The following is a 24,344-nucleotide window of genomic DNA, read 5'->3' as shown; positions in this document are numbered from 1 at the left end:
TCATTTCTCAATTTTTCTTATGATGGAAAAAATAGCTATTTTTTTTTTATTTATTATTATTATTATTATTATTATTATTATTATTATTATTATTATTATTATTATTATTATTATTATTATTAATCTTTGGTGAGATTCACTGCCTTTGGGGCTGGTAGGTAACTCAACAGCTTGAGTCCTAACCAAGGACCTAGGAACTATTCAGGTAGTGTCGGAAGACATAAGCTGTTCCAAATATGGTGGTTTTTTGTAGAATCAGGATATTCAAGTCTGATAAATTCAGAATTTCCAAATAGCAAGGTAGCCCTTTAGGTATTGCTCCAAGGGCTCCAATTACAATTGGGATAACACACGATTATATTAATAATAATAATAATAATAATAATAATAATAATAATAATAATAATAATAATAACAACAACAACAACAACAACAATAATAATAATAATAATCATAATAATAATAATAATAATAATATACACAAAAACAACAGTGTACACAGCAAACAAGATAACTCTGCTGGGTTTCGTATCACAAATCACTAGTTGAACACATTCCAAGCGTTTAGGACTACGTGATGTATCAGTGGATTATGCAAGCAGATCCCAGTAAGATGGCCTTCTGCAGCTGACCAACGGTGATTTTGTCAGCACCAATTGTTTTTAAGTGTTTGCCTAGATCTTTAGGCATAGCACCCAGTGTGCTGATTACCACTGGACCCACCTACACTGGTTTATGCCAGAATCTCTGCAGTTTCAAATCCTGATATGTGGTAATTTTTTCAAGTTGTTTCTCGTCGATTCTGCTGTCACCAGGTATGGCAATGTCGACGATCCACACCTTTTTCTTCTCCACAATCATGATATCCGGGGTATTGTGTTCTAAAACTTTGTCAGTCTGTATTCAGAAGTCCCACAGTAGTTTTGCATGCTCATTTTCGACCACTTTTTCAGGTTTATGATCCCACCAGTTCTTTGCTACAGACAGATGGTAGTTGTGACACAAGTTCCAGTGGACCATCTGAGCAACTGTGTTGTGACGTTGTTTGTAGTCAGTCTGAGCGATTGTCTTGCAACAGCTCAGTATGTGATCAATGGTTTTGTCTGCTTCTTTGCAGAGTCTGCATTTGGTGTCATCAGCAGATTTTTCTATTCTGGCATTATTATTGTTGTTGTTGTTGTTGTTGGTGGTGGTGGTGGTGGTTAATTTATTATGAACCAATCTCTATAATTAAGGTATGTTTCTATGTTTATTTCTGATTGTTGCAAGAGTTTGGGATGGCTTACAAGAATGTAGATAAATATTTACAATGTTAAAGCCATTAAAAATTCTAAAAGAACATTAAAACTCAATGCCAAAAATATTAAGGCCCTAAAACTTGAGGAATGCCAAAAATAAAAAATTTAAGGCCCATATTGAACTATTATAAGGTTCAAACTTCAGTGACAAATTTTTCCATAGAATGGGCACAAATGTTTTGATGTTAAGCAAATTTGTATCAGAACCTTCAGAATCTGACTTTTTTGAGGACCAAAAAGTGTGAGATTAATTATACATAAGTTGGTGGCCTTGCAATAATTTGGTTTAAACCAGTGGTTCCCAAACTTTTTCAGTCCACCACCCCCTTGGTGCTACAAACTCATCCTCGGTGCCCCGCACCCAGGGGTGGGATTCAAATTTCTGTGGGTGTGGCCTAATTTGAGGGTGTGGCTTGCTGGTCACGTGACTGGGTGGGTGTGGCCTAATTTGAGGGTGTGGCTTGCTGGTCACGTGACTGGGTGGGTGTGGCTTGCTGGTCACGTGACTGGCTGGTGTGGCTTGCTGGCTGGGCATGGCTTGCTGGTCACATGACCGGGTAGGTGTGCTTTGGTGGTCATGTGACTGGGTGGGTGTAGCCAGGTGACTGGCAAACCAAATACAAGTGGTCCTCACTTAATGGCTGGTTGTTTAGCAAGTGTTCTAATTTATGACTGGCCTCCCCAGAGATATTTGACCTGTTTTTGTAGTTTTGACAGCCATGCACACACATACACACACACTCCCTTCTAACCCTGCTGGAACAGGTCATTGCACTAGAGTTGGCAAAGCATTTTTTATTAGATTCTAGTAGTGAATAAAATCTAATCAGAGATGCTTTGCTGATTCTTGTTGATTTATTTTATTTGTATCTCTTTATTTTATGTTGCTGAATTGCATTGACGTGTGTATCCCTTCTTGTGCACAACCCAGAAGTTTTTGTGATTCTTTGCAGCAAAAATTACCAACCTCTGGCTTTGCTCTACTTTTCAAACATGCCGTCATTGCCGCGTTCTAGGTGCCAGCCCCACAGGTCCACCCCATTGAAGCCACTGTGCTGGAGGGACCTGCCCAAGCAAGTCAAGTCAATGGGGTGAGCCTGAGAGAGGGAAAGAGAGAGAAAGAAAAGAGAGAGAGAAGGAAGAAAAGAAAGAGAAAAGGGAAAGAAAGAAAAAGGAATAAAGAAAGGGGGGATGGAAGGAAGGGACAGAAAGAAAAAGAAATAAAGGAGGGAGGGAGGAGAAAGATAATGAGATATCGAATCTAGTCCAATCACCTGCTCCAGCAGGGTTAGAAGGGAGTGTTTGTGTGTGTGTGTGTTCTTGTAATTTATCAGTACATTTTGGTTTTGCCTTCTTCAAAATTGGCACTGTAATACATTGGGGAAAAGTAATTTTTAGAATGGAGATCTGGTCCAATGGATCCAGTTTAAAGCCTCAACAAAATGTGAGAGCTTCCTAATAGTCTTGACTATGTTTTGTCCACAAAACCTTTGATAGAAGCCAAATATGTTTCAATGTGTTGGCAAAGATGTTTCAATGTAAAAAAGGGCCTCAGTCTAAACTAGGCCTCATTTCCGTCTGATGCATCAGGTCTCTCTATCGCTCTCTCTCTCCCCCCCACCCCCCAGACTGGCTTTGCTCTATTTTCCCAATGTTCCTGTGGGGCTGGCGCTTTGAACATGGATGGATGGATGGATGGATGGATAGAGAGAGAGAGACAGAGACAGAGAGAGACAGGTAGGTGGGTAGGTAGGTAGATAGATTGGTAGATAGATATGTAGGTAGGCAGGTAGGCAGACCTTTTGGATGAATGTATGGATAGGTAGGTAGGTAGGTAAATAGATTGGTAGATAAGTAGGTGGGTAGGTAGATCTATATTGGTAGGTAGGTAGATAGATAGATAGATAGATAGATAGATAAATAGATAGATAGATAGATAGATAGATAGATAGATAGATAGATAGATAGATAGATAGATAGATAGATCTATATTGGTAGATAGGTAGGTAGGTTGACAGAAAGACAGGCAGGTAGGCAGGAAGGCAGGCAGACATTCAGGCAGACAGGCAGGCTGTATGGATGTACTTATTTATGTATGTATGTATGTATGTATGTATGTATGTATGTATGGAAAGAAAGAAAGAAAGAAAGAAAGAAAGAAAGAAAGAAAGAAAGAAAGAAAGAAAGAAAGAAAGAAAGAAAGAAAGAAAGAAAGAAAGAAAGAAAGAAAGAAAGAAAGAAAGAAAGAATGCGACAGTGGTGGCACTTTGAGAAAGTAGAGCAAAGCCAGAGTGGGAATTGAAGTCCACACAATTTGACAAGGTTGAGAAACATGGGCTGAATATATCAACCCAGCCATTCTGGTTTAGCATGCTGTTTGATTCCGGCTTAGTCAATGAATAAACCATGGCTAAGATTTTCCTGCTCTTTAATGCAGATGCCCCTCTGCCCCTTCTCCAGCCCCCTTTGGCATCCAATTTTGCAATGCCAACCTCCCCGGGGCAGCGATGCATCCGACCTCACCCTCTTTGCTTCAACCCAAAGTCCACTTCCATTGAGCAAAGGGAAGTACTCTGCACACGCTCAGAGACTCTCAACTTCAGTGTAGAGTTCCGCCCATCTTTATGCTCCGCCCGGGAGGAGGAAGGCATGTGGAAGCAGCCCAGACCGGTGGAGGAGGAGGGAACGATCGCTTGGAAAGCAAGCGAGCAAGTGCAGGGCTTGGTCGGAAGAACCGGGCTGCAGAGGGAGGCTAGGTTCTAGGTCCGGGATGGCCACATAGAGCCAAACCGATCTGAGCCACATGCCTTGGAGAGCTGCAGCTGCACCCACCCTCATCCTGCGCTCAAGCCCGGTTGGCTGGAGAGGCAGACGCCAGGCGAGCGCTGCGCATTCCCTTGTTCTCCTCCAGGGAAGGGGGCCCTAATGCTGGACAACCCACCCCTTCCACTGCGTGCCTTGGGAGGGTTTTGCTTTTGGGTCTTCTGGTGCACCTCCACCGCTTCCACCGGAGAGGGCAGCTTGCAAGCTAAGGTGCCCTCTTTCTGCCACCTCCCACATCTCTCCCCCAGGCTTGGCAAGGCTCACCATGCACGGGTTCCACATTCGAGGCGCCGGCTACGGAGCAATGAAACAGTCAATGGGCTGCATGACTGGCAGTCAGTGAGCCTGCGGGGTCAGTGCCTCGAATGCCCCCCTGCCACCTCTTAGTGCCCCCTGCTGGCCCCCTTGCCTGTTACCGCCCCCTAAGGCATCCCACTGCCCCCCCAGGGGCGGTACCACCCACTTTGGGAACCACTAGTTTAAACTATATAAAGTTTTAAAGTAAATACTTTGAGTTAGGCCTAGAGATCAACTGGCAACCACAGTATCTAGGTCAAATCTGATTTGTCCAGAATCTTGAGTTTCAAACTTGCAGCCTATCAAATCATTTTTAGCTGCCCACAACAAAACATAAATATATTCTTGGATGACAAAGTTTTCCTGAAAGAAATCAGGATTGCATTATGCTTATTTTAATAAGTGTACAAAAGGACTAGCATTGATGATGACTAGTTTGGGTAATGAAATGTCTGCAAGAAAACAACAAAGCTCAGAGAGACCAAGAACCCCTCATTTCAACCCTGAGCTACAAATATTCTCCTTTATTAATAGAAATACCTCACTTACAACAGGTACAGCAGAGTAACTGCCTGAACATCATGGACAGATAGAAAAATTTGAAACAAGCGGCCTCATAACCAGACTGTATAACATGAAGGGTTTTACAGGTGATGACCGTTCTTTGAACTTCACTCAAAAATCAATTGGTAGCCAATGTACTCATGCAGCAATAATGATACATGGGTGTCATTGAAAATTCTTGTTACTGCTTGTGCCATTGCATTTTAACCAGCTTTAGTTTTCAGATGATCTTTAAGGACAGATCCATAGAGTGTCCATATAGAGTCCATGTAGAGAGGTCCATATTGCAATTGTCCAGATGCCTGAGCTGCTATGACTATTATTTATCCCAGAATCAGGGGTGGGATGCTACCTTTCAGCCCGGTTCTATAGAACCTGTAGCTATGAAGAGCAGCTGACACCAAACCGGGTCAGTGTTTGGCCCACCTCTAGGCTGTCCTTTATTCCCTGCTTTTCCCTTCTCAGCTGCTTTGCGCAGTACAGTTGAGGTTGAAAATGCAGGAAACAATAGGATTTTCAAATGCTGCTCACCCAAGCACAGTGCTTGTCAGCTGTCCAGGTGGCACAGCTGATGATTTCTTGCAAATGCTGCACACACGATTGTCCCCAGTTCGGAGAACCAGCAAGTCGCTTCACTAACTGGCCCCTCCCCTCTCCGCCCATTCACTCCTTACCTGGTATGCGAGCCATCCAACTTGCTTGGTTTGGTAAGTTGCTATTTTTCCTTTTTTTCCCTCCTGACCATTAGCTGTTCAGCTCTGCCAGGAGATTTAGATAAGCTAGAAAGCAGGAAATCCTTGGATTTCTTGCTTTCTAGCTAATCTAAAAGCAGAGCCAAACCTTCCTTAGGACTGAAGCTTTTCAGTGCAGATATTAAATTAAATAGATAGAGCTCTAAGTTAATATGTGATTCTGTGAGCAACTCAATCTACTTGCCTGCGTTGCCTACTTTGAGATAAAAGTTGCTCTTTTTTAATACATGGTGTGTTGTGAGTTAATTTTGTGAGTTTGCTTGCAAGCAAATTTTATGTGACAGATTCAGATAGCCGGTTGCAGATAGATAGATCTCTAAGTGAATCTGTGATTCTGGGAGCAACTCAGTCTGCCTGACTGCTTTGCATACTTTTGGGTAAAAGTTACTATTTTTTAATAAAAAAATATTTACATAAATATTTATAATATTTACATACAAGCCATGCCCACCCAGTCTCATGACCACCAAGCCACACCCACAAATTAGGCCACACCCACAGAACCAGTTGTTAATAAATTTGAATCCCACCCCTGCCAAGAACCAATTAGGCAGTCAGGAATAAAGCAATGCCCCATGAAGTATAAAACTTGGTGAAGAGTATTGAATTCCAGGGACAAAGGGAGCAGGGCATAATGAAATAGCCCATTCTGACCTACCTTCTCATGAAAATCTCTTTAAATCTCTGTAAACATGTATATCCATACAGACAGCCACATGAAAAGATTATTTTGTGTGTTTATCTGGCTGTAAGTTCATTATGAATACATTGATAATTCTTTCTGAGCAGTATGATTTAAGCCTTAATGCTACTCAGTTAAAATATTTATGTTAAAATCCTCCACTTCTATTTACTTTCATGCACTTTTAAAACTATGATGAATACTTCATAATTATTAACTTCTAAAAGCATGATTTGAAATAATTTTATTTAAACAGTGTTACGATTTGTTTGACCTTTTTTTATCTTGCTTAAGAATCATGGTAAAAAATAAAATTTGTTGGAAATGTGGCTGCTGATTAAAAATTAAATACTTGTAGAAAATATTAAAAATAGAATAATAAAATCAAACTATGCTCTTGCAGTGAAATCTATGTGATTTATAATGCAGTTTTACAAAGTGCAATAAATAATCTTTTAAGTTATAATTAATTAGTACAGTCTTGTTCTTTTAAGTTTAAAAGAATGGAAATGCATTTATAAAATAGCCCCTTAATTATTTATCTGCTAGGCAAATAGTGTTCTAATTTCTTAAAATGTAATTAGATGTAGTTTAGGCTGTTCTTTGATTTATTGATATGCTTCAAACTCTTTATGGAAACCTTTAAGAAAGAAAATTAATCAGATGTCCAGTTAATTTTAAGAATAGCTTATTTTTCTTGGTGTCTCAAGAAGAATGGGGATAGCAGAATGGCTAATAGCAGAATTGTTTCCTATAATATAATGCTCTTATATAAATAGTTATGGTTATTATGGTTGATTTTAGAGTAAGAGGTTAATGTATTTTATATCTATATCAGTACCAAAGAAAACTGAATTCTCCCTCCTTTTTTTTTCTTTTCCTTTCCCTTTGCACTCATGAGTCTGTCTTTTGCTTTTAATCTTTCTTTTCTCTAACCCCTCCATTCATTGTGTGTGTATATGTATGTGTTTGTATATATAAATGTGTGTGTGTGTGTGTGTGTGTGTGTGTGTGTAGGTCTAGGTGTGTTTGGGTCTTTTCCTGTGTAAGATTAAGAGTATCTTGGCGATGTTTCAGCCAGGTCCCACTCGCCATCCTCAGGCTAGTGCTTTCGGCTTCATGCCAGTGCAAGCAGTGTGTGATTGGAGCTGCCGTCTCTCTATAAATACTGGGGGGGGGGGCTGGTGTGCTGGGCACACCAGGCTGTGCTGCCAACTAGGCTGCGCTGCTGCCTCTTGATTGGTTGATGGAGTTGATGTTGGTATAATGGGCTGTGTGATGGCCTTGTGCATTTTGTTGTGGAGATATCCTGGAACTTGTGTTGTAATCTCCTGGGTCATTTGTTTTGTAGTGATCTTTTTTCCATTAGCCTCTTGTGTTTTAATGGCTTGGGTAATGGGTTGTGTGGTGGGCTTGCGAGTTCTTTTGTTGTTGTATCCTGGGTCCTGCATTGTAATCTCCTGGGTCGTTTGTGTTTAAACACAACTCGCAAACCCATCACACAACCCATTACCCAAGCCATTAAAACATGAGAGGCTAATGGAAAAAAGATCACTACAAAACAAACGACCCAGGAGATCACAGCACAAGATCCAGGATATCTCCACAACAAAACTCACAAGGCCATCACACAGCCCACTATACCAACATCAACTCCATCAACCAATCAAGAGGCAGCAGCGCAGCCAACCAGCCCAGTACACCAGCCCCCACCACCAGTATTTATAGAGAGACGGCAGCTTCGATCACACACTGATTGCACCGGCACGAAGCCAAAAGCACCAGCCTGAGGATGGCGAGTGGGACCTCACCAAAACGTCGCCAAGATACTCTTAATCTTACATGGGAAAAGACCCGAACACACCTAGACCTACATACCTGTACCCATGAAAATCTATGAATATATATATGTATATGTGTATGTGTATATGTATGTGTGTGTGTGTGTGTGTGTGTGTGTGTGTGTGTATATATGTATATATGTATATGTATATGTATGTGTATATATATATATATATATATGAATCTTTGGTTATTCGGGTTTTCTCCCGCGTAAGATTGGAAGTATCTAGGCAACGTTTCGATGAAGTCTCATTCATCATCTTCAGGCTTCTGTCTTCAGCTCTGTGCTTCTCAGAGTGATGTGAGCTTGCAGCTGCTTCTTCCTTTTAACTGCTAGTGGGGGTGTGACTTGATTGGGTGGGGGCTTGGCTGTGTTCTGATTGGGTGGGGGTGTGTTCTCATTGGTTGGGGGTTTGGCTGTGTTCTGATTGGTTGGGGGTTGGCCATGTTCTGATTGGCTGGAGGTGTGTTCTGTTCAGGTGGGGGCTTGGTTGTGCTCAGGTTGGTCTTAGTTACTGGGGGATTTGAGCTGATGAGCTGTGATCTTGCTGTTTGGCTTCGAGTTCGTGGTTGTGCTGCATCTTCATGGTGGGGGTCAGTTCGCTTCATGTATGACTCAGGGGGGTTTGAAGTGGGTAGTGATGCAGCTGCAGTGCGGCTTCTGGTCTGTGGTCGTGTCTCATCTTCTGTGTGGGTGTGAGTCTGCTTTTTACGTGGAAGTGTGGTGGTGGCATCTTGTGTGGCCCTCGTGGGTGTGGGTCTGGTGTCATTCATCATGTTAGGCACTCGTCTGTTCATGAGGGCGGGTTTTCAAATAGCTGGTAAGCGGGAGGTGTCATCTCTTTTATTCATGCTGTGTGGGCATTTTTCTATCTCTATGGCTTCTTTGATTATTCTGTTGTTGAAGTGTTCGGTTTTGGCGATAGTTCTGGTATTTTTAAAGTCAATCTCATGTCCTGTGGCTTTGAGGTGTTGGACCAGGGAAGAGGTCGGTTCTTCTTTTTTGATTGAGTTCTTATGTTCTTCAATGCGTGCACTTATTCTCCTGTTTGTTTGTCCAATGTATGTGGTGGGGCAGGCGGTGCAAGGGATTTCGTATACTCCTTGGTTTTCTAACTCGATTTTGTCTTTAGGGTTTCTTAGGATGGTGGATATTTTTCTGTTTGTGCAGAATGCTGTTTTAATATTGTGTTTTTGGAGGATCTTGCTGATTTTGTCTGTAGTGCCTTTTATATATGGGAGGAGGGCTTTGCCGTTCTCTTGTTCTCTGTCTTGGATTTTGGTTGGGGTTTCTTTTTGGATTAGGTGGGTAATCTTCTTTCTTTGGAATCCATTGGCTGTTAGTACGTTGGTGAGAGTGTTTAGTTCGGTTTTTAGGTGTTGTTCATCAGCTAAGCATTTTGTTCTGGAGATGAGTGTTTCAGCTACGGAATTGATCTGTGCTGGGTGGTGGTGTGAGAGTGCATGTAGATAGCGGTTTGTATGTGTTTTCTTCTGGTAAATGGTGTGTCCTAGGGGAGCCATTGGGTTTTTTGTATACTAAGACATCTAGGAAGGGAAGTTGATTGTTAGCTTCTGTTTCCATGGTGAATTGTATTTTGGGGTGTAGGCTGTTGAGGTGTGTGAGGAAGTTGTTCAGTTTTTCTTTCCCGTGTGGCCAGATTATGAAGGTGTCATCTACGTATCTGAGCCAGAGTTTGGGTTTGTGATCATATTTTTCTAGAGCTTGTGTTTCAAAGTGTTCCATGTAGAGGTTTGCGATGACAGGTGAGAGGGGTGATCCCATGGGTGCTCCTTCTATTTGTTTGTATTTTTGTCCGTTGTAGGTGAAGTATGTATTGGATAGATACATATATATATTTGTTTTCTGAGGTTCTCGCGGGTATTTGTATGTGGATCTTTGGTTATTCAGGTTTTCTCCCGCGTAAGATTGGAAGTATCTAGGCAACGTTTCGATGAAGTCTCATTCATCATCTTCAGGCTTGTGTCTTCGGCTCTGTGCTTCTCGGAGTGATGTGAGCTTGCAGTTGCTTCTTCCTTTTAACTGCTAGTGGGGGTGTGACTTAATTGGGTGGGGGCTTGGCTGTGTTCTGATAGGGTGGGGGTGTGTTATCATTGGTTGGGGGTTTGGCTGTGTTCTGATTGGTTGGGGGGTTGGCCGTGTTCTGATTGGCTGGAGGCGTGTTCTGTTCAGGTGGGGGCTTGGTTGTGCTCAGGTTAGTCTTAGTTGCTGGGGGATTTGAGCTGGTGAGCTGTGATCCTGCTGTTTGGCTTCGAGTTGAAGGATGTGGTTGGCCTAGCTGTGGGGGCTGAGGTAAGCCAGTGCAGGACAGCTCCATTCCTCACCTTGCGGAGGTGGTACTGGCATGCTATGTGACCTCCTACCCTGCCGCAAGCAAGCAGAAGTGGGCCTCTTGTACATGAAAAAAACAAGACACCCCCCCCCAAAAAGAAAGTAGGATCCAGACTTATTTTCTGGGAAACATGGGTATGTATGTATGTACCAGTATGTATGTATTGTATGTATTATGTATGATTTTAAGAAACAGGGTTTTATCACTGTATTAGGCATGCCATATTGAGAATGCAAGGTTGACTCCCAAAATTCATTTATGGCTGTCACTACAGGAAGCTTTTTTTAAGAAGAGAAATGATATTTACATTTGGTGGTTGATATGGTAGTTAGTTAATTGACAGGCTAATTTATTGATTTTTTTTGGAGGAGAACCTAAATTGAAATCAAGAGAAGATTTGGTGGGTCCTATTTGTTTTGCTACCACTTTTAACTGTTTGGTTACTTTTCCAAACTTTCTTTCTCTGATCATTAAGCCATTAGGAGTTTTTCCCTCTCTTATCTGATCATTCCTTTGGCAGAATCTCTTTCCCTCATTCCCCAAGGTCATCTACACATTCCATTACAGTATTCTTATTAAGACAAAAATCAATGAAATTATCAATGGTAATTTGTTGAAATGACATAAAGATCAATGGTATTTTTATAATACAGGTAGTCCTTGAGTTATGATCAATTTGTTCAGCAACCATTTGAGGTGACAAGATGCTGAAGGAGGGGATTTGTGACCAGTCTTTGAAGTTCAATATGATTTCTAATTGGTGGTTTGGGTAATGAAAGAAAATGTTTTGGAAGTACTGGTTTAGACTATTAAGTACAATAGACTGCTCTGGGCAGAAGTGCAAATCAAAGCTTCTGTGACAGGTGGCAGTTCAGACTTTACTTGAATACATTCAGTGATGAGCATACTGCTATCGTATGATTTACTTTCAAGTTGTGGGGTTTTTTTGGGGGGGGGATAATGAACACAGACTTAAATGATACCATAACTAAATGAAGTGGTGATTTTGAAAATGAAAGAAAGAACATTCCTTTGGATGTCATTGAAAATATCCATCCCTATTCCAATTTTCTCTCAATAAGCTCCTTATAATATTACATTTGTATTTGTGAGACATTGCAATTATTGTACATTTAAAAAAAAACCTATTTATTGTTTTCATAGTTTATAAAAACTAGAATAAGGATTAAGTGACTTTACCTTTAGAAGAAACTTTGCAAAAACTAGTGGATTTTAAAACAGCTTTTCTTTCACAACAGATGCACTGCAAAGGTTAAAGAAGTTCAATGAAATTGTTCCAATTTGTATTTGGGTGCTTGGATCTACTTCTAAACCTCCTGCCAACATCAAATTAATATGTAAAAAAGAAGATTACTTGAATTATATTCAGTGTCCTTCCATTTCCTCATATGTGATTGTTTATTTTAACAGGAGGAAAAGTAATATGGTGCGATGATTACAAATGTCTATCACAACTTTGTCCACAGAATAATTATTGAACTGATCCTATTAAAACATTATTCATGGCCACAATGCCATTGTTATGCATATTACACAATTGTAAAATAACCTGTAAACAGAAAAAGCCCTCTTTGATTATCTGAATTACCCAGAACACAACCTTTCCCAGAAGCCTAAAAAGCTATACAAACAAAATTACAGAAAAATTCATATGAAAAGACCAAAGATCATGCAACTGAACTACTGTATCATATAAAGAAGTACTAAAATATATTCAGTACAAAACAATATTTAACTTACTTACCTTGCATATATCAGTGGCAATGTTGAGAAATGAGGGAAAGACTTTTTCACTATTGTTAGCGGATAATTCTTTGCACAGAGATCATATTGTATCCTACACATTTTTGTATTTCCAAAAAATGTTATAGGGAGGTGTATAGTTACTGTTTTCCTTTTCAGACAATTATCTTTGTGTCCTCACCTTGTTCGTTTGTGTTCTGCCATATGGATACATTGTTATGGTATCTTTTGTCTTCGGTCACCAGGGAGTTTTATTTGCTACTTCCATTACCATAATCATTTGTTACAGCAAATAGGTGCAATTTCAGGACTGCCACTGTTTTACCTCATCACATTTATTTACCTTTCCCTGTAAATTTAGTTATAGTGTCTTGTGTTATATGAACTGTATTGTAACCGATCAGTCCAATTTGATGTTGTTATGTGGTATTACTAAATAGTTGGAATATTAGTTGTGTGTTGGGGAGATGGACTGAAAAAGAGTTGTATATAGAGTATGCTGCGGAGGTTATTTCTGAGTTCTTACGGTTAGATCTTGAATCCGCAGAAGGAATATGTATTAAGGGACAATAAGGAACACACTATGCGTTTATGAGACCAAATTGAATATTAAATCCACTACTAAGCAATCTTTGGCTGTGTTCTGAGTTCTAATTGGGTCTAACTGGGTCACCAAGATGCTGCAAGTGGGTTAACTGTCAGAGTATATTCATGAACTGGAATAGAGCTTAGTCACAAGGTCAGCCAATAAGAGCTGAATTGAGGGCTGAAACTTAAAGAGAGAATCTGGGCATGGTTTATCTCTGTACTGTGCTTAGCTCTAAAGTGAAAGAGAAACTAGCTTGCTTGCCTGCTGAAGTTGAGTTGCTGCTCTCCTCTGTAGCATGTCTGCTTCTGTTTGAGTTTGCTCCATGTTGGAGAAATCTACAACTGGTATTGTAAAATTTACTTGTGTTTATAAAGAAGTTAAATGAAGCTTCAGCCATCTGTGTTTACTTTTCTGGCACTGAATTTACACTGCAAAACTCTGAACATTAACAAATATCTAGAGGTGATGGAAATCTAAAAGTAAATGTAGATGAGCCAGCTTAGAGCACTTTGGAACAATTCTACTGTGGCTTTGGGAGTGGATAAAAGAGATTTTTCCCTTCCATCATTGCAGCTGTTGGAAGGTCTCCCTGCACCCTGATTTTGCACCAGTATTAATACAATGGGAGGTGGTACTTTAACACTTGTGTTAAGATTTTCAGCAACAACTCTCTCTCTCACTCACCCCTACACAAAGAAATGGCATTTTTCTTCCACAAAATATCTTCCTTCCGGGATCCAAATATTATTAATATGCATATATGAGCACACCACTCTGTAGTAAAATTAATTTTGGATAAAACAATCTTTATGGGAAAATCTGTATGAGTAATGTAGGATGTCATTTTTTACCTGTTTCTATTGCTGGAGATCCAGTCAGAGATTAGAGTTGCAGCCTGCTGGTGGCAATGCTTGTTACCAAAGCTGCATGCCAGCATAATCACTTCACGGCGGAACTCCCTGTGTACCCAAAGACAAAACTAGCATTAACCTGATGCTACTAAATATATTCACATTCTCAGGAGAAAATACACCACTGTTGCCAAGATTTAAACCAATGTTCCTCAAATTTGGCAACTTTAAGATTTGTGTACTTCAACTCCCAGAATTCTCCAGCCAGCATGATTGGCTGAAGAATTCTGGGAGTTAAAACACACATATCTAAAGTTGCCAAGTTTGAGAAACACTGATCTAAACTAATATTTAAGGAAGACATGCATATGAACCAGGGGTGGGATGCAATTATTTTTACTACCCGTTCTGTGGGCATGGCTAGGTGGGAGTGGCTAGGTGGACATGGCTTCTTTTTTTGTGCAGCACCCCCCGCGCTGCATTTTTTTGGCCTTCTGGACCTCAGGGAAGCCTCCTGGGTGAATCAGTAAGACAGAGAGGGGGATCCTGGCACAGCTGATAATCAGAACACCTGATCATCGGGAGTAAGAAAAAAAGAGAAATACTGGTTCAGCCGAACTGGTAGGTGTTTTTTTACTACCGGTTTGGCTGAACGGTACATTTTTTACTACTGGTTTGCCTGAACCGAGCCGAACTGGTAGAATCCCACCACTCATATGAACAATGTTACAACTTTGTTCAATAATTGTTAAACAACAATGATGAAATAGACGTCATGGCCATGAAGCTCTCAACCTATCAAAAGTTCTATTGTAAAAATGCAGCCAAAATTAAATTACTGTTAGAATCAACGATTCTTTGAAATTCTAGAAAAAAAGAGGCAACATCATAATGGGCAATACGCAATGTGAATTTAGAAAATTCATTTAAGCTTTCCAATGAGCTCATGAGCCAAATAAACAGAAGATATAAAAGTTAAATCTGATTACCACTTTGAATTAAGTTTAGGAAATTCAGTTCATTAAAGCTATTTTGCAACAATTAAAAAAATAGAATTACTCATGCTGGTAGGAAGCTTGAACCAAAGATTTCTCCAAATTATTCATTGGCCATCCCAGCTTTAGATACATTGAAGCAACTTGTCTTAAGATGTACTCCTGAAATGAGAAAAAGGCTCTGCGTTAAATATTTTCATAGTCAATATGGATGTTTCATCTTGTCCAAAGCAAGCAAATGTATCTCAGACTGTCTCCTCTCCATTTTGAAAGAGTTATTTTAGTCTACATCAGGGCTGTTGTCGTGCGCTGGCCACACCCTTGCCCGGTTTAGGAAACAGGAAAACATCCCGATATGTCACATGTTGCTGCCATGATGATGTGAGTTTGATACCCCTGGTCTACATTATGCATAAATTTGTTTCCTGCATGTAAATTTTATGAATAAAAACACTGTGATTTGAGTAGAGTTTTTTTTTCCTGACCAAGACTACCTTAACTTTCTATTCGCAGTATCACAGCTAGCTTATAGGTCTTATTTTTTTTCCCAGTTGGTTTTTCTCAATTCCTGGTTATTGCCACATTTAAAAACCACTCCTTTCAATTAGTATTATACATGGAGTGCTGTATTCTAGATATTGATAAGTTTGTACATCAACATCTCTTAAAATTTATAATCATTTTTAGTGTGTTGATTTTGTGTTCATATCACATTCAGGAAAGTCAGAAATTATAGTTTTTGCAGTGCTACCAATGCCTCATAGTGGCTACTCTTGTCATAATGTTCATAATCAATTTTGTATGTATGTATGTATGTATGTATGTATGTATGTATGTATGTATATCTTCATTCACTAATTATGTGATCCATGGTTTCATCTTTTTCTTTACAACATCTGCATATAATATTGGAATTTGGAATTTTGTTTTCATTATTATTACTATAATTTTCTATAGAGAAACTAATGTTCCTGGTCAGACTGTTAAATCAATTGAGTATTTCAGAGGGTGTAAAATGCTGCAGAAAGAAAATAGAAAATGGAACAAATTTCTTGCTTCCTTTGACCTATAGAGTTTATATAAATTGGAGTTCATTCTGAAGTAACTAACTTTAGAAAGGGCTTAACATTGGATAAAGTTTTCTAATTTCAATATGAAAATACTTGAAAAGCTCCTGGTGCTTAAACATGTTAAACATTTGCTATTGCAGGCTATCCTTGACTTGCAAGTACATGTTTCAGTAAAGTCCATTATTAAATATTTACAAGCGACAGATTTAGGCCACATATTGTGATGAACTGATGGGTTTCACTTTCTTTATAGGTGTAGCTTTATAGGTATGGTGGCAAAATCACTACAAAAGCACCCAATTGATATAGTATTGAATAATATGAGCTGCATATCAGGATTGGACAATTTAATGAGGTCTGCCTTTCAGTGTCCTTTTAAATTGTTGGCATTTTTAAATCAATGACAATGTGACAATTTTCTACTTTTGGTACTTTACTTTTTACACCATTATAACATATGACTTTGTCATCAATAAGTCATTCTACAATGTCCTTATTATCAGACCAGCATGTTAAAAAGCAAAATATAACATTTTAAAAATATTTTGCATTATATTAATATAGTCTAAGAGTGGATAATCTTTATTTACAAAGCTGCCTAATTGTAAATGAAAAGACATAAGCAGACTTTGGCTCTAGACACTGGATGAAAGTGATTATCTGGAAACTTTTGAGTCAGGTTTCAGACCAGGTTATAGTCGTGACATGGCATTGATCACATGGGCTTTGCATGCAATTCACATCCACTTTTGATTCCATTGATCATAGTATCCTTCTGAGATGGCTTAGGGCAGGGGTGTCCAACCTTGGCAACTTTAAGACTTGTGGACTTCAACTCCCAGAATTTCTCAGCCAGCTTTGCTGGCTGAGGAATTCTGGGAGTTGAAGTCCACAAGTCTTAAAGTTGCCAAGGTTGGACACCCCTGGCTTAGGGGATTCAAGTAGGGGACTAAGATTTGCAGTTGTTCTTTTGAGACTGGTTCTAGTTAGTGTTGATGAAAACCTCCTTCTCTAGACCTTGCATGAGAGAGTGCTTCAGTGATCTATCCACTTCTGTTTAACATTCACACGAAATCACTTGTCTTAGGTCTTCTATTGGCATGAAATTAAGTATCATGAGAACATTGATGTTATTTAGTTTACAATCCTGCCCTGAACTGTCCAGATAATGCTGTCAAGATTCTTTCCCCAAATTTAGATTGTAGGAGTATGAATGAGGGGGAATGGGTAGAATAGTTTTCTGGCTTAATTTTAGAAAGACTGAGTGGTTGTGGATTTGTAGGTCCCTTGGATCTGGAGAGTTCCTAACATTGACTCTACAAATTGAGGCATTTACCCAGTTAAAGTTGGAGTGCAAAATCAAAAGTCTCTGCTCATGATCATCATGCCTTAGTTAACTACCTATTCGGACTATTGCAATGTATTCTAAATAAAATTGCCCTTAAGAACATTCAGAAGTTGCAAATGGTCCAAAATGTAACAGCACATGCAGTTTTATATATAGTATAATGCATTTCTATCTAATTTCTATTTAAATAAATAGTTGTGAATGTCAACTTCTACTATCCACAGCTAGCACAGTTAGTTTCAAAGGAGAATAGGACAATCCATATTATCTAGGGGGTAGGGGTTGCCTACTCCTGAATACACTTGGATTGATACTGTATATAGTGTTCACCTTGATTAATACTGTATATAGTGTTCTTGTAGGGAGGACAACACTTTAGTGATTGATTAAAAAAAGAGACAAATTTCTTTATATATACAAGAGATGTATATTTATCTTTACTTACATTGAACATGTTGTAGTTCTCAGTGCGGTCCAGCAACTTATCTAGAGGATAAAGAGCTCGGCTAGCAGCATGCCAAGGTAGAAATTCCTTTTCCTTTGACAGGTATCTAATAATTTCAAGTGGAATATTCTGGGGCAAATAGCCAGCCCTGTATAAAGACATTGTTATAATTATTGCTTGGGGGAAAATGCCTGATGATATAGACTTGTCTGTCTGTCTTTATCTATCTATCTATCTATCTATCTATCTATCTATCTATCTATCTATCTATCTATCTATCTATCTATCTATCTATCTGAAAAAGTAGGATCATTTTCCATGTTATATAGTAATGTTAATATTATTTTTAATATTTTCAATTTTGTAAGTGTCCATTCTGCAAAGTAGTTTTGCTGTATTTATTATGTTATATGAGAAAAGGAAAATGGTATGTATCTAGTTATTATTCACAATGTCATTGCTTAGGGCATCAGTGAGCCTTAATCTGCCACTGGGTGGACCTAATATTATCCCTACCCTGAAAATAAGCCCCAGGGATGGGCTTGACCAGCACGAGACTGCTGGCTCCTTGGGACAGCACAAATACCGCTTTTGCCCTTCTTTCTCTGGGCACAGCGCTTCTGCTTGTTGGGCCACTTCCCCAAAGCTGGCAGCTCCACGGCCAGTAGCTTTCTTTTTCCCTCTTTTTGGGAGGCTTTTTGGCGAATGGAAGGAAAATGGGGAGGGGGAATTTTCCTGCCTGTTATCTATTCCTCAAGCTCAGCACAGGCTGAGGGAAGGATGACAGGCAGAAAAATCCCCCCTCCCCGTTTCCTCCCCAACTGATAATTGTTTTAGATATTTGTCTGGTATGCAAAATGATGGAAAAACATGTTGATTTTCCACAGATTGGAGGTGAGATATCCAAGTGGTCATCTCTATGAAAAGAGCACAGGTTGGAGTAATTAAGTTTTCAAAGTTTGATTACTTTTGTAAAAAAAATCCTGTTGTCTTCAAACAGCTGTATTATTTTAAAAATTATGAAGAAAAATTCATTCTTGCTTTCCTTCATTCCCTTCCACCTTACTTTGCCTTATCTCAATCTAGTTGCTTTCTTCCTTCTTTCCTCTTTCCTTCCCAATGCAAACACATTTCTTCCAACTTCTTCTTTTGCTCTTGCTGGAAGAAGAGAGGAGTAGATATTCTCTGAGTTTGCATTCTTGAGTCTTCATATGTGATAATGATTTGTTTGTGAGCTAGCTTTACTACAGGCAAAGCTTGAGGCAAAAGACATAGGTCATTTAAGGCCCAACAGATTGTATTGCCTAATATTTTATTTAAGAATTTGCATTCCTAGGGATTAAAAGTGAAGCAATATTGTTGTATGTGTTATTGTCTATTTGTTCTCTAAAATCCTGATCTTGCAAGTGCTTTAATAAAAAAAAGTGACCCTGAAGAGGAGTGGTGGGAGCAACCAAGTAAGAATAAAGATGGGTTGTATTAACAAATGTTTAATATAGTAAATAAATGAAGTTAAAATATGTTGCTGCTAGCAATGACCATTCATATGCTTTTATCCAGAGAACAAAATCATTAGCATGCAAGGTAAACAGATTCTTACTTTAATATCTCATCATCACCAACCCCAAAGATAAATTATTCTGAAGCAATTAAACTCTTTTTTATACTATCTTTCTTTCTCTCTTTATTTCACTATCATACTTCTACTCCACCAGAATTTAAAAGAAAGGCCCTGCCACTTTCACAGTATAAATAATATACAGTAGTTAAAGCATTCGCAGTACAATCTAAAAACTTGAAAAACCCATAGCCATAAAGCAGAGACAAAAGCAATAAGCAATGTAAGCAAAACCACAATAATATCATAGGTATAAAAGCAAACATAATGCATTTTTCATATGATATACCCTACCAGGTCCATTCCAAAGATTTCTAAAGTTTAATGTAATAGAACATTTATCTACAAAGCTAAAATTCCTGTATTTGACCATTTCTTCCTCCTGGAAAGGAATTTTAACTATGATATCGTGATTTTTGCAAGTTCTTGGATGATATTTCGATAAACTGGAGCTTTGCCTCTTGTTTTTTAGCACCGAAAAAACATAAGCAGATGAAACCCATATAACCTTTTGGTTTTTTAAAATCAGAATAGGATTAAATTGCCAAGAACAATAGACAAGTGTGAAGAGGTAAGTTAATTTAAGTCTTTTTAAGTCTTTTTACAAGTAAAAAGACTATAAAAATATGTGTGAAATATATAAAGAGAGAGAGCATCCTTAAACCAACAACTGCCCCCTGGGCTGTGTATCACTATTGAATCCCTATGCTAGTTCTAGAAGATGAGTGGAAGCCAACCTCACCTCCAGGGATAAGATCAGTGGTGGGATTCAGCCAATTTGCATCGGTTCAGCTGAACCTGATGTTAATTTTTTGCGTAGTTTGGAGAACCGGTTGATCCCACCATAGGCTGGCCTTGCCCCACCCACCGGGGTTGACATTCAGGGTGGGGAGGCTGCAGGGTTATGACTGGGAGCCACGCTCATCAGCTGGGAGGTGGTGAATGGATGCCGATCAGCTGGGAGGCTTCCCCCCCGCCCGCCTGGGTGGCCTCCTACAAAAGAAGACCATGTGACTACCAGTTTAAAAAAAGTTCAGTCAGTGCTTTTAATCAAAAATAGTTCAGAAGCTCCAAAATCACCAATCCAAATAAGCTGTTTCTTTTAAGTACTTTCTCCTTCTTCACTTTCTCTTTCTGGGGTTAATGTTTAGTCACAAAGTTTCATTTGAAATATATCTTTTAGGAGTCTTATTGATGTTTAATAACTCTTTAAAATTCTAGGCAATCTTCTCCTTATTTTCAAATTCTGCTCCAATTTTTTTTCCCTCTCCCTTCCCACTCGCAGCAAAAAGTTTTGTTTTTTGTTTTTTAAAAAAAGTTCAGAAATCCTTATCCCTTCAGCATTTAATTACCTCCAATGCAGGTTTTCCGATTTCTCTTATAGTTCCATCCGCTGTCACATTGGGAAGGAGAAAGAAAGAAAGAAAAGAAAGAAAGAAAAGAAAAAAACTTTCCCTTTTAGAATTCCATTCGCCGCTTGCAACTCTCTCTGGAAACAATTTATCTTTGGCAGCTTTCAAATTCCAGGGTACTTTCTCTTACTTTGTCCTGGTCAAAAACCACTTTCACAGCTCTTCCGACTTTCTTCCTCCTGCACAATCTTGTCTGGCTGCAGGTTTCTTCGTGGTGGCCATTACTGACTGCCGCTCCTCTGCCTTGGGAAAAGGGGGTTTTGCCGGCTGGGGAGGGGGTCTGCGACACCCCCAAACCCCTATCCGGATCCCCCGTCTTCAGCTGCCTCTACGGGGCAGCTATATCCCCCAAATCCAAGCGGATCGGGGGAACCTTGGCAGCGAGCGCAGCAGGGATCGCGCGGTATCGCGAATCCCTGCCGCTGCCGAAGCCTTGCAAACCGGAAGTCAGGGGAGGCTGCAGGGTTATGACTGGGAGCCACGCTCATCAGCTGGGAGGCGGTGAATGGATGCCGATCAGCTGGGAGGCTTCCCCCCCGCCCGCCTGGGTGGCCTCCTACAAAAGAAGACCATGTGACTACCAGTTTAAAAAAAGTTCAGTCAGACCTTCCAACTTCGCAAGATCCCCCAAGAAGTCGGAAGGTCTGACTGAACTTTTTTAAAACTGGTAGTCACATGGTCTTCTTTTGTTGCACTGCACGCAGAACAGAGCTGGAAAGCAGGTTAGTGAGGGAATGGTGGTTGCTCTGGGATGATGTGGGAGTGAGGATTTTGCATTATGATGGCTGTCATGCCCCTAGTGGAGACTGACTCTGAGGAAGAGGAGGAACAGCCAACAGGGAGTGGAAATGTGGCTCCAGAGGTGGTGGAGGAGGCTGGGGAAGGGCAGAGGCCGGATGAGCAATCAGAGGAGGATCCAGGCTCATCCTCTATCCATCCTAGGTCACGCAAGGAGGAAAGGATCAGGGAAAAGCATGGTCTACTCAGGAGGAGAGAGCCATGATCCTCCTCATGGATTGCAGCTGTGAGCTCTGTATAAGAGTTTGGCTTTGTGTTCACAGCCGCTGTAGTCAAATTAGTGCTTTCCTTGGATGAGGTTTATCTTTGTTGGCGCTCTTCCCATGGACTCTCCCAGTTATCTTCCTGGAATGTGTGATTAATTATCTTGGTTTGTCTTGGAACTCTCGTCAATGCAGTTTGTTTTTGGTTTCCTTTTGCTTCATTATCTACTTTTTGAATTTAAACTGTGACTAATAAAACAGCGAAGCTAAGTTGAAGGCATTACAAGACCTTGATTCATGTTTTAGTTTTTGTGTTATTTTTGAGACACTGCGGGTCATCACAATGGCTCTGGAATGGGGTGGAAGTGAGGCTTTTGCATTATCATTACTCATATGTAAGTAAGAACCAGTAAAAGAGGAATGGAAAAATCCCTATCTGTAGATCAGCGTTTTTCAGTCTTGGCAAGTTTAAGATGGACAAATTTCATGCTGCCTTGGGAATTCTGGGAATTGAAGTCCATGCATCTTAAAGTTGCAAAAGTTGAGAAGCATGGGTCTACATTAGAGCTTAGGATTTTCCATTCCTGTTTTATTTAGAGTTTGGTGCAATTAAATAAATCAGTTGTGGTTTCCTTAACAAATAGTGATTAAAGCGATATGAACTATTAGTGGACTTTTTGTGAGAAACTGAAATTAAAAGTTGATCTGGGCTTTGATGATTAGATATGGGATTATGGAAGTAATGTAGACAAATGTTAATCTTAGAGTAAGAGTTTGCTTTTTTTTACTTATATCTATACCACATCTATACCATGGAAGTCATTCTTTTTCTGTTTTCCTTCTTTTCCTCTTTCTTTCTTATACTCACTTTTTCTTTCCTGAGCCTTTTCTTTTTTCAAATCTGTTTTTTATTTGTTTATCCCTTAGCTTTGTAATTTTTGATAAATGAAGGATCAAATACTCAGTCATTATAATTCTACATTCCTTATTTACAGAAATCATATCAAATTTTAGAGTGAAATCCACTGGGAGCCATCTCATATAAGGCAGACTCTGAGTCCCTCTAACCAAAAAGTATTTTTCGATAGAAGAGAATATTTGTAGCTCAGGGTTGAACTGTGAGGTCCTTTTTGCTCTCTGAGCTTGATGGTTTTCTTGCAGATGTTTCATTACCAAACTAGGTAATATCATCAATACTAGTAGGGAGTGGAGTTTGCTCTTATTTTCATATACTAATGGCTTATCCTGTCAATGTTGATCAGTTGCTTCACAAATAGTGTTTTGATTAGTGCCGGGTCTCTACAGCTGCAGGCAGAGAAGGGCTATTCTGCACCCCTCTCTCAAATGTTCTTTAAAACAGGGATCCCCAAACTTTTTGACGCCGCGGCCCGGTACCAGCATCAGCTGGGCGCCGCGGCCCAGTACCGGCATCAACTGGGCGCCGCCATCTTTTTTTGATGAAAAAGTGCTTCCGGTGACCTCACCGGAAGCACTTTTTCATCAAAAAGATGGCGGCGCAGCATGCCCGGTGAGCTTTTTCGGTAGAAATGGCTTTCTACCCGAAAAGCTCACCGAGCGCTAGCGCCGCCATCTTTTTGATGAAAAAGTGCTCGGTGAGCTTTCTACCCGGAAAAGCTCACCGGAAGCACTTTTTACCAAAAAGATGGCGGCGCCCAGCAACCAGCGGCCCGGTAAGAGTTGTTCCGCGGACCGGTATCGGTCCGCGGACCGGCGGTTGGGGACCCCTGCTTTAAAATACAGAGTTTCTCAGCATTCCTTTGGAACCTCCAATATGCGAACCGTGGTTACTCATCCTAAAATGAATCCTCTTTACCTGGAGTTTCAAAATGTGCTGTTTGCTGGGAAGATGAGTAGCTAAAAGTCAGTCTACATTTAGTGTACATCTGACTTTGGGGATATTTCTTCATAACCAAACAAAAGTATATTTTCTGTGTAGTTCACACACCTTGCTCACTAGATCTGGATGTCACAAAGCAAAGCCCATATTTTGTAATTAACCCCTGTGCCCCATTTTGACTGGCAGAATGCTGCAGGAAACTGAGTGCTGTCATGCCCCCTGGCCATGCCCACCCAGCCATGTCCACCTAGCCAATCATTAGGGCAGAGAACCAGTTGTTAAATTATTTGAATCCCACCACTGGATAAGACGTTCCATAGATCGGGGCAATAGTAGGAAGGTGAAATAAATCCCAGCTGAATATACTGATCTGCCTAAACCACAAGTGTCAAACTCGCGATGTCATATTTTCATCACGTGACATATCGTGACTTTTTTCCCCCTTCGCTAAACTGGGAATGATCATGGCCATCTGTTCTTGCACATGATTCAGTTATTCTTCTTAGTGCTATCAGAACCTCTGAACCACTTATCCCACTCCCATCTATCTACTCCACCTTAACTGGCTTCTCCCACTAACTGGTAAAGTGGTGCCCAACCCACTTATTCCCTCTTCCCAACTCTCATTCAGGAACACACATCACACAACACAAGATCCACTCTCAAGGCCTATCCTCCACTGGATCTCAACCAGTGACTGATTAAGCTTACCAAAATTAATAGAAATTGGAGCAGACTCCTTTTTAGTTATGTATTTTATGATCAGAATATAAAAAGTACC

The 24,344-nt window shown here is 40.0% G+C and overlaps 1 protein-coding gene and 1 pseudogene across 2 annotated transcripts in view; both read right to left on the bottom strand.

Annotated features, from left to right (window-relative positions):
* The window catches only part of TRHDE (thyrotropin releasing hormone degrading enzyme), a 260,813-nt gene that overhangs the window by 5,428 nt on the left and 231,041 nt on the right, over positions 1-24,344 (bottom strand). For both annotated transcript variants that reach the window (XM_026667718.2, XM_087967997.1), the window contains 3 exons: positions 17,675-17,822; positions 14,876-14,973; positions 13,817-13,924 (listed from right to left, as the gene is read on the bottom strand). In XM_026667718.2, the coding sequence (XP_026523503.1) occupies positions 13,817-13,924; positions 14,876-14,973; positions 17,675-17,822 (354 nt within the window). The remainder of the gene's footprint in view (positions 1-13,816; positions 13,925-14,875; positions 14,974-17,674; positions 17,823-24,344) is intronic.
* LOC148130177 (uncharacterized) lies at positions 571-2,068 on the bottom strand (annotated as a pseudogene).

This window comes from Notechis scutatus, chromosome 6 (assembly GCF_049901735.1).
Source record: "Notechis scutatus isolate UNSWTSFEM ecotype Mainland chromosome 6, rNotScu1.2, whole genome shotgun sequence".
Taxonomy (NCBI): Eukaryota; Metazoa; Chordata; class Lepidosauria; order Squamata; family Elapidae; genus Notechis; species Notechis scutatus.
This window is presented reverse-complemented; position numbering and strand designations above follow the sequence as displayed.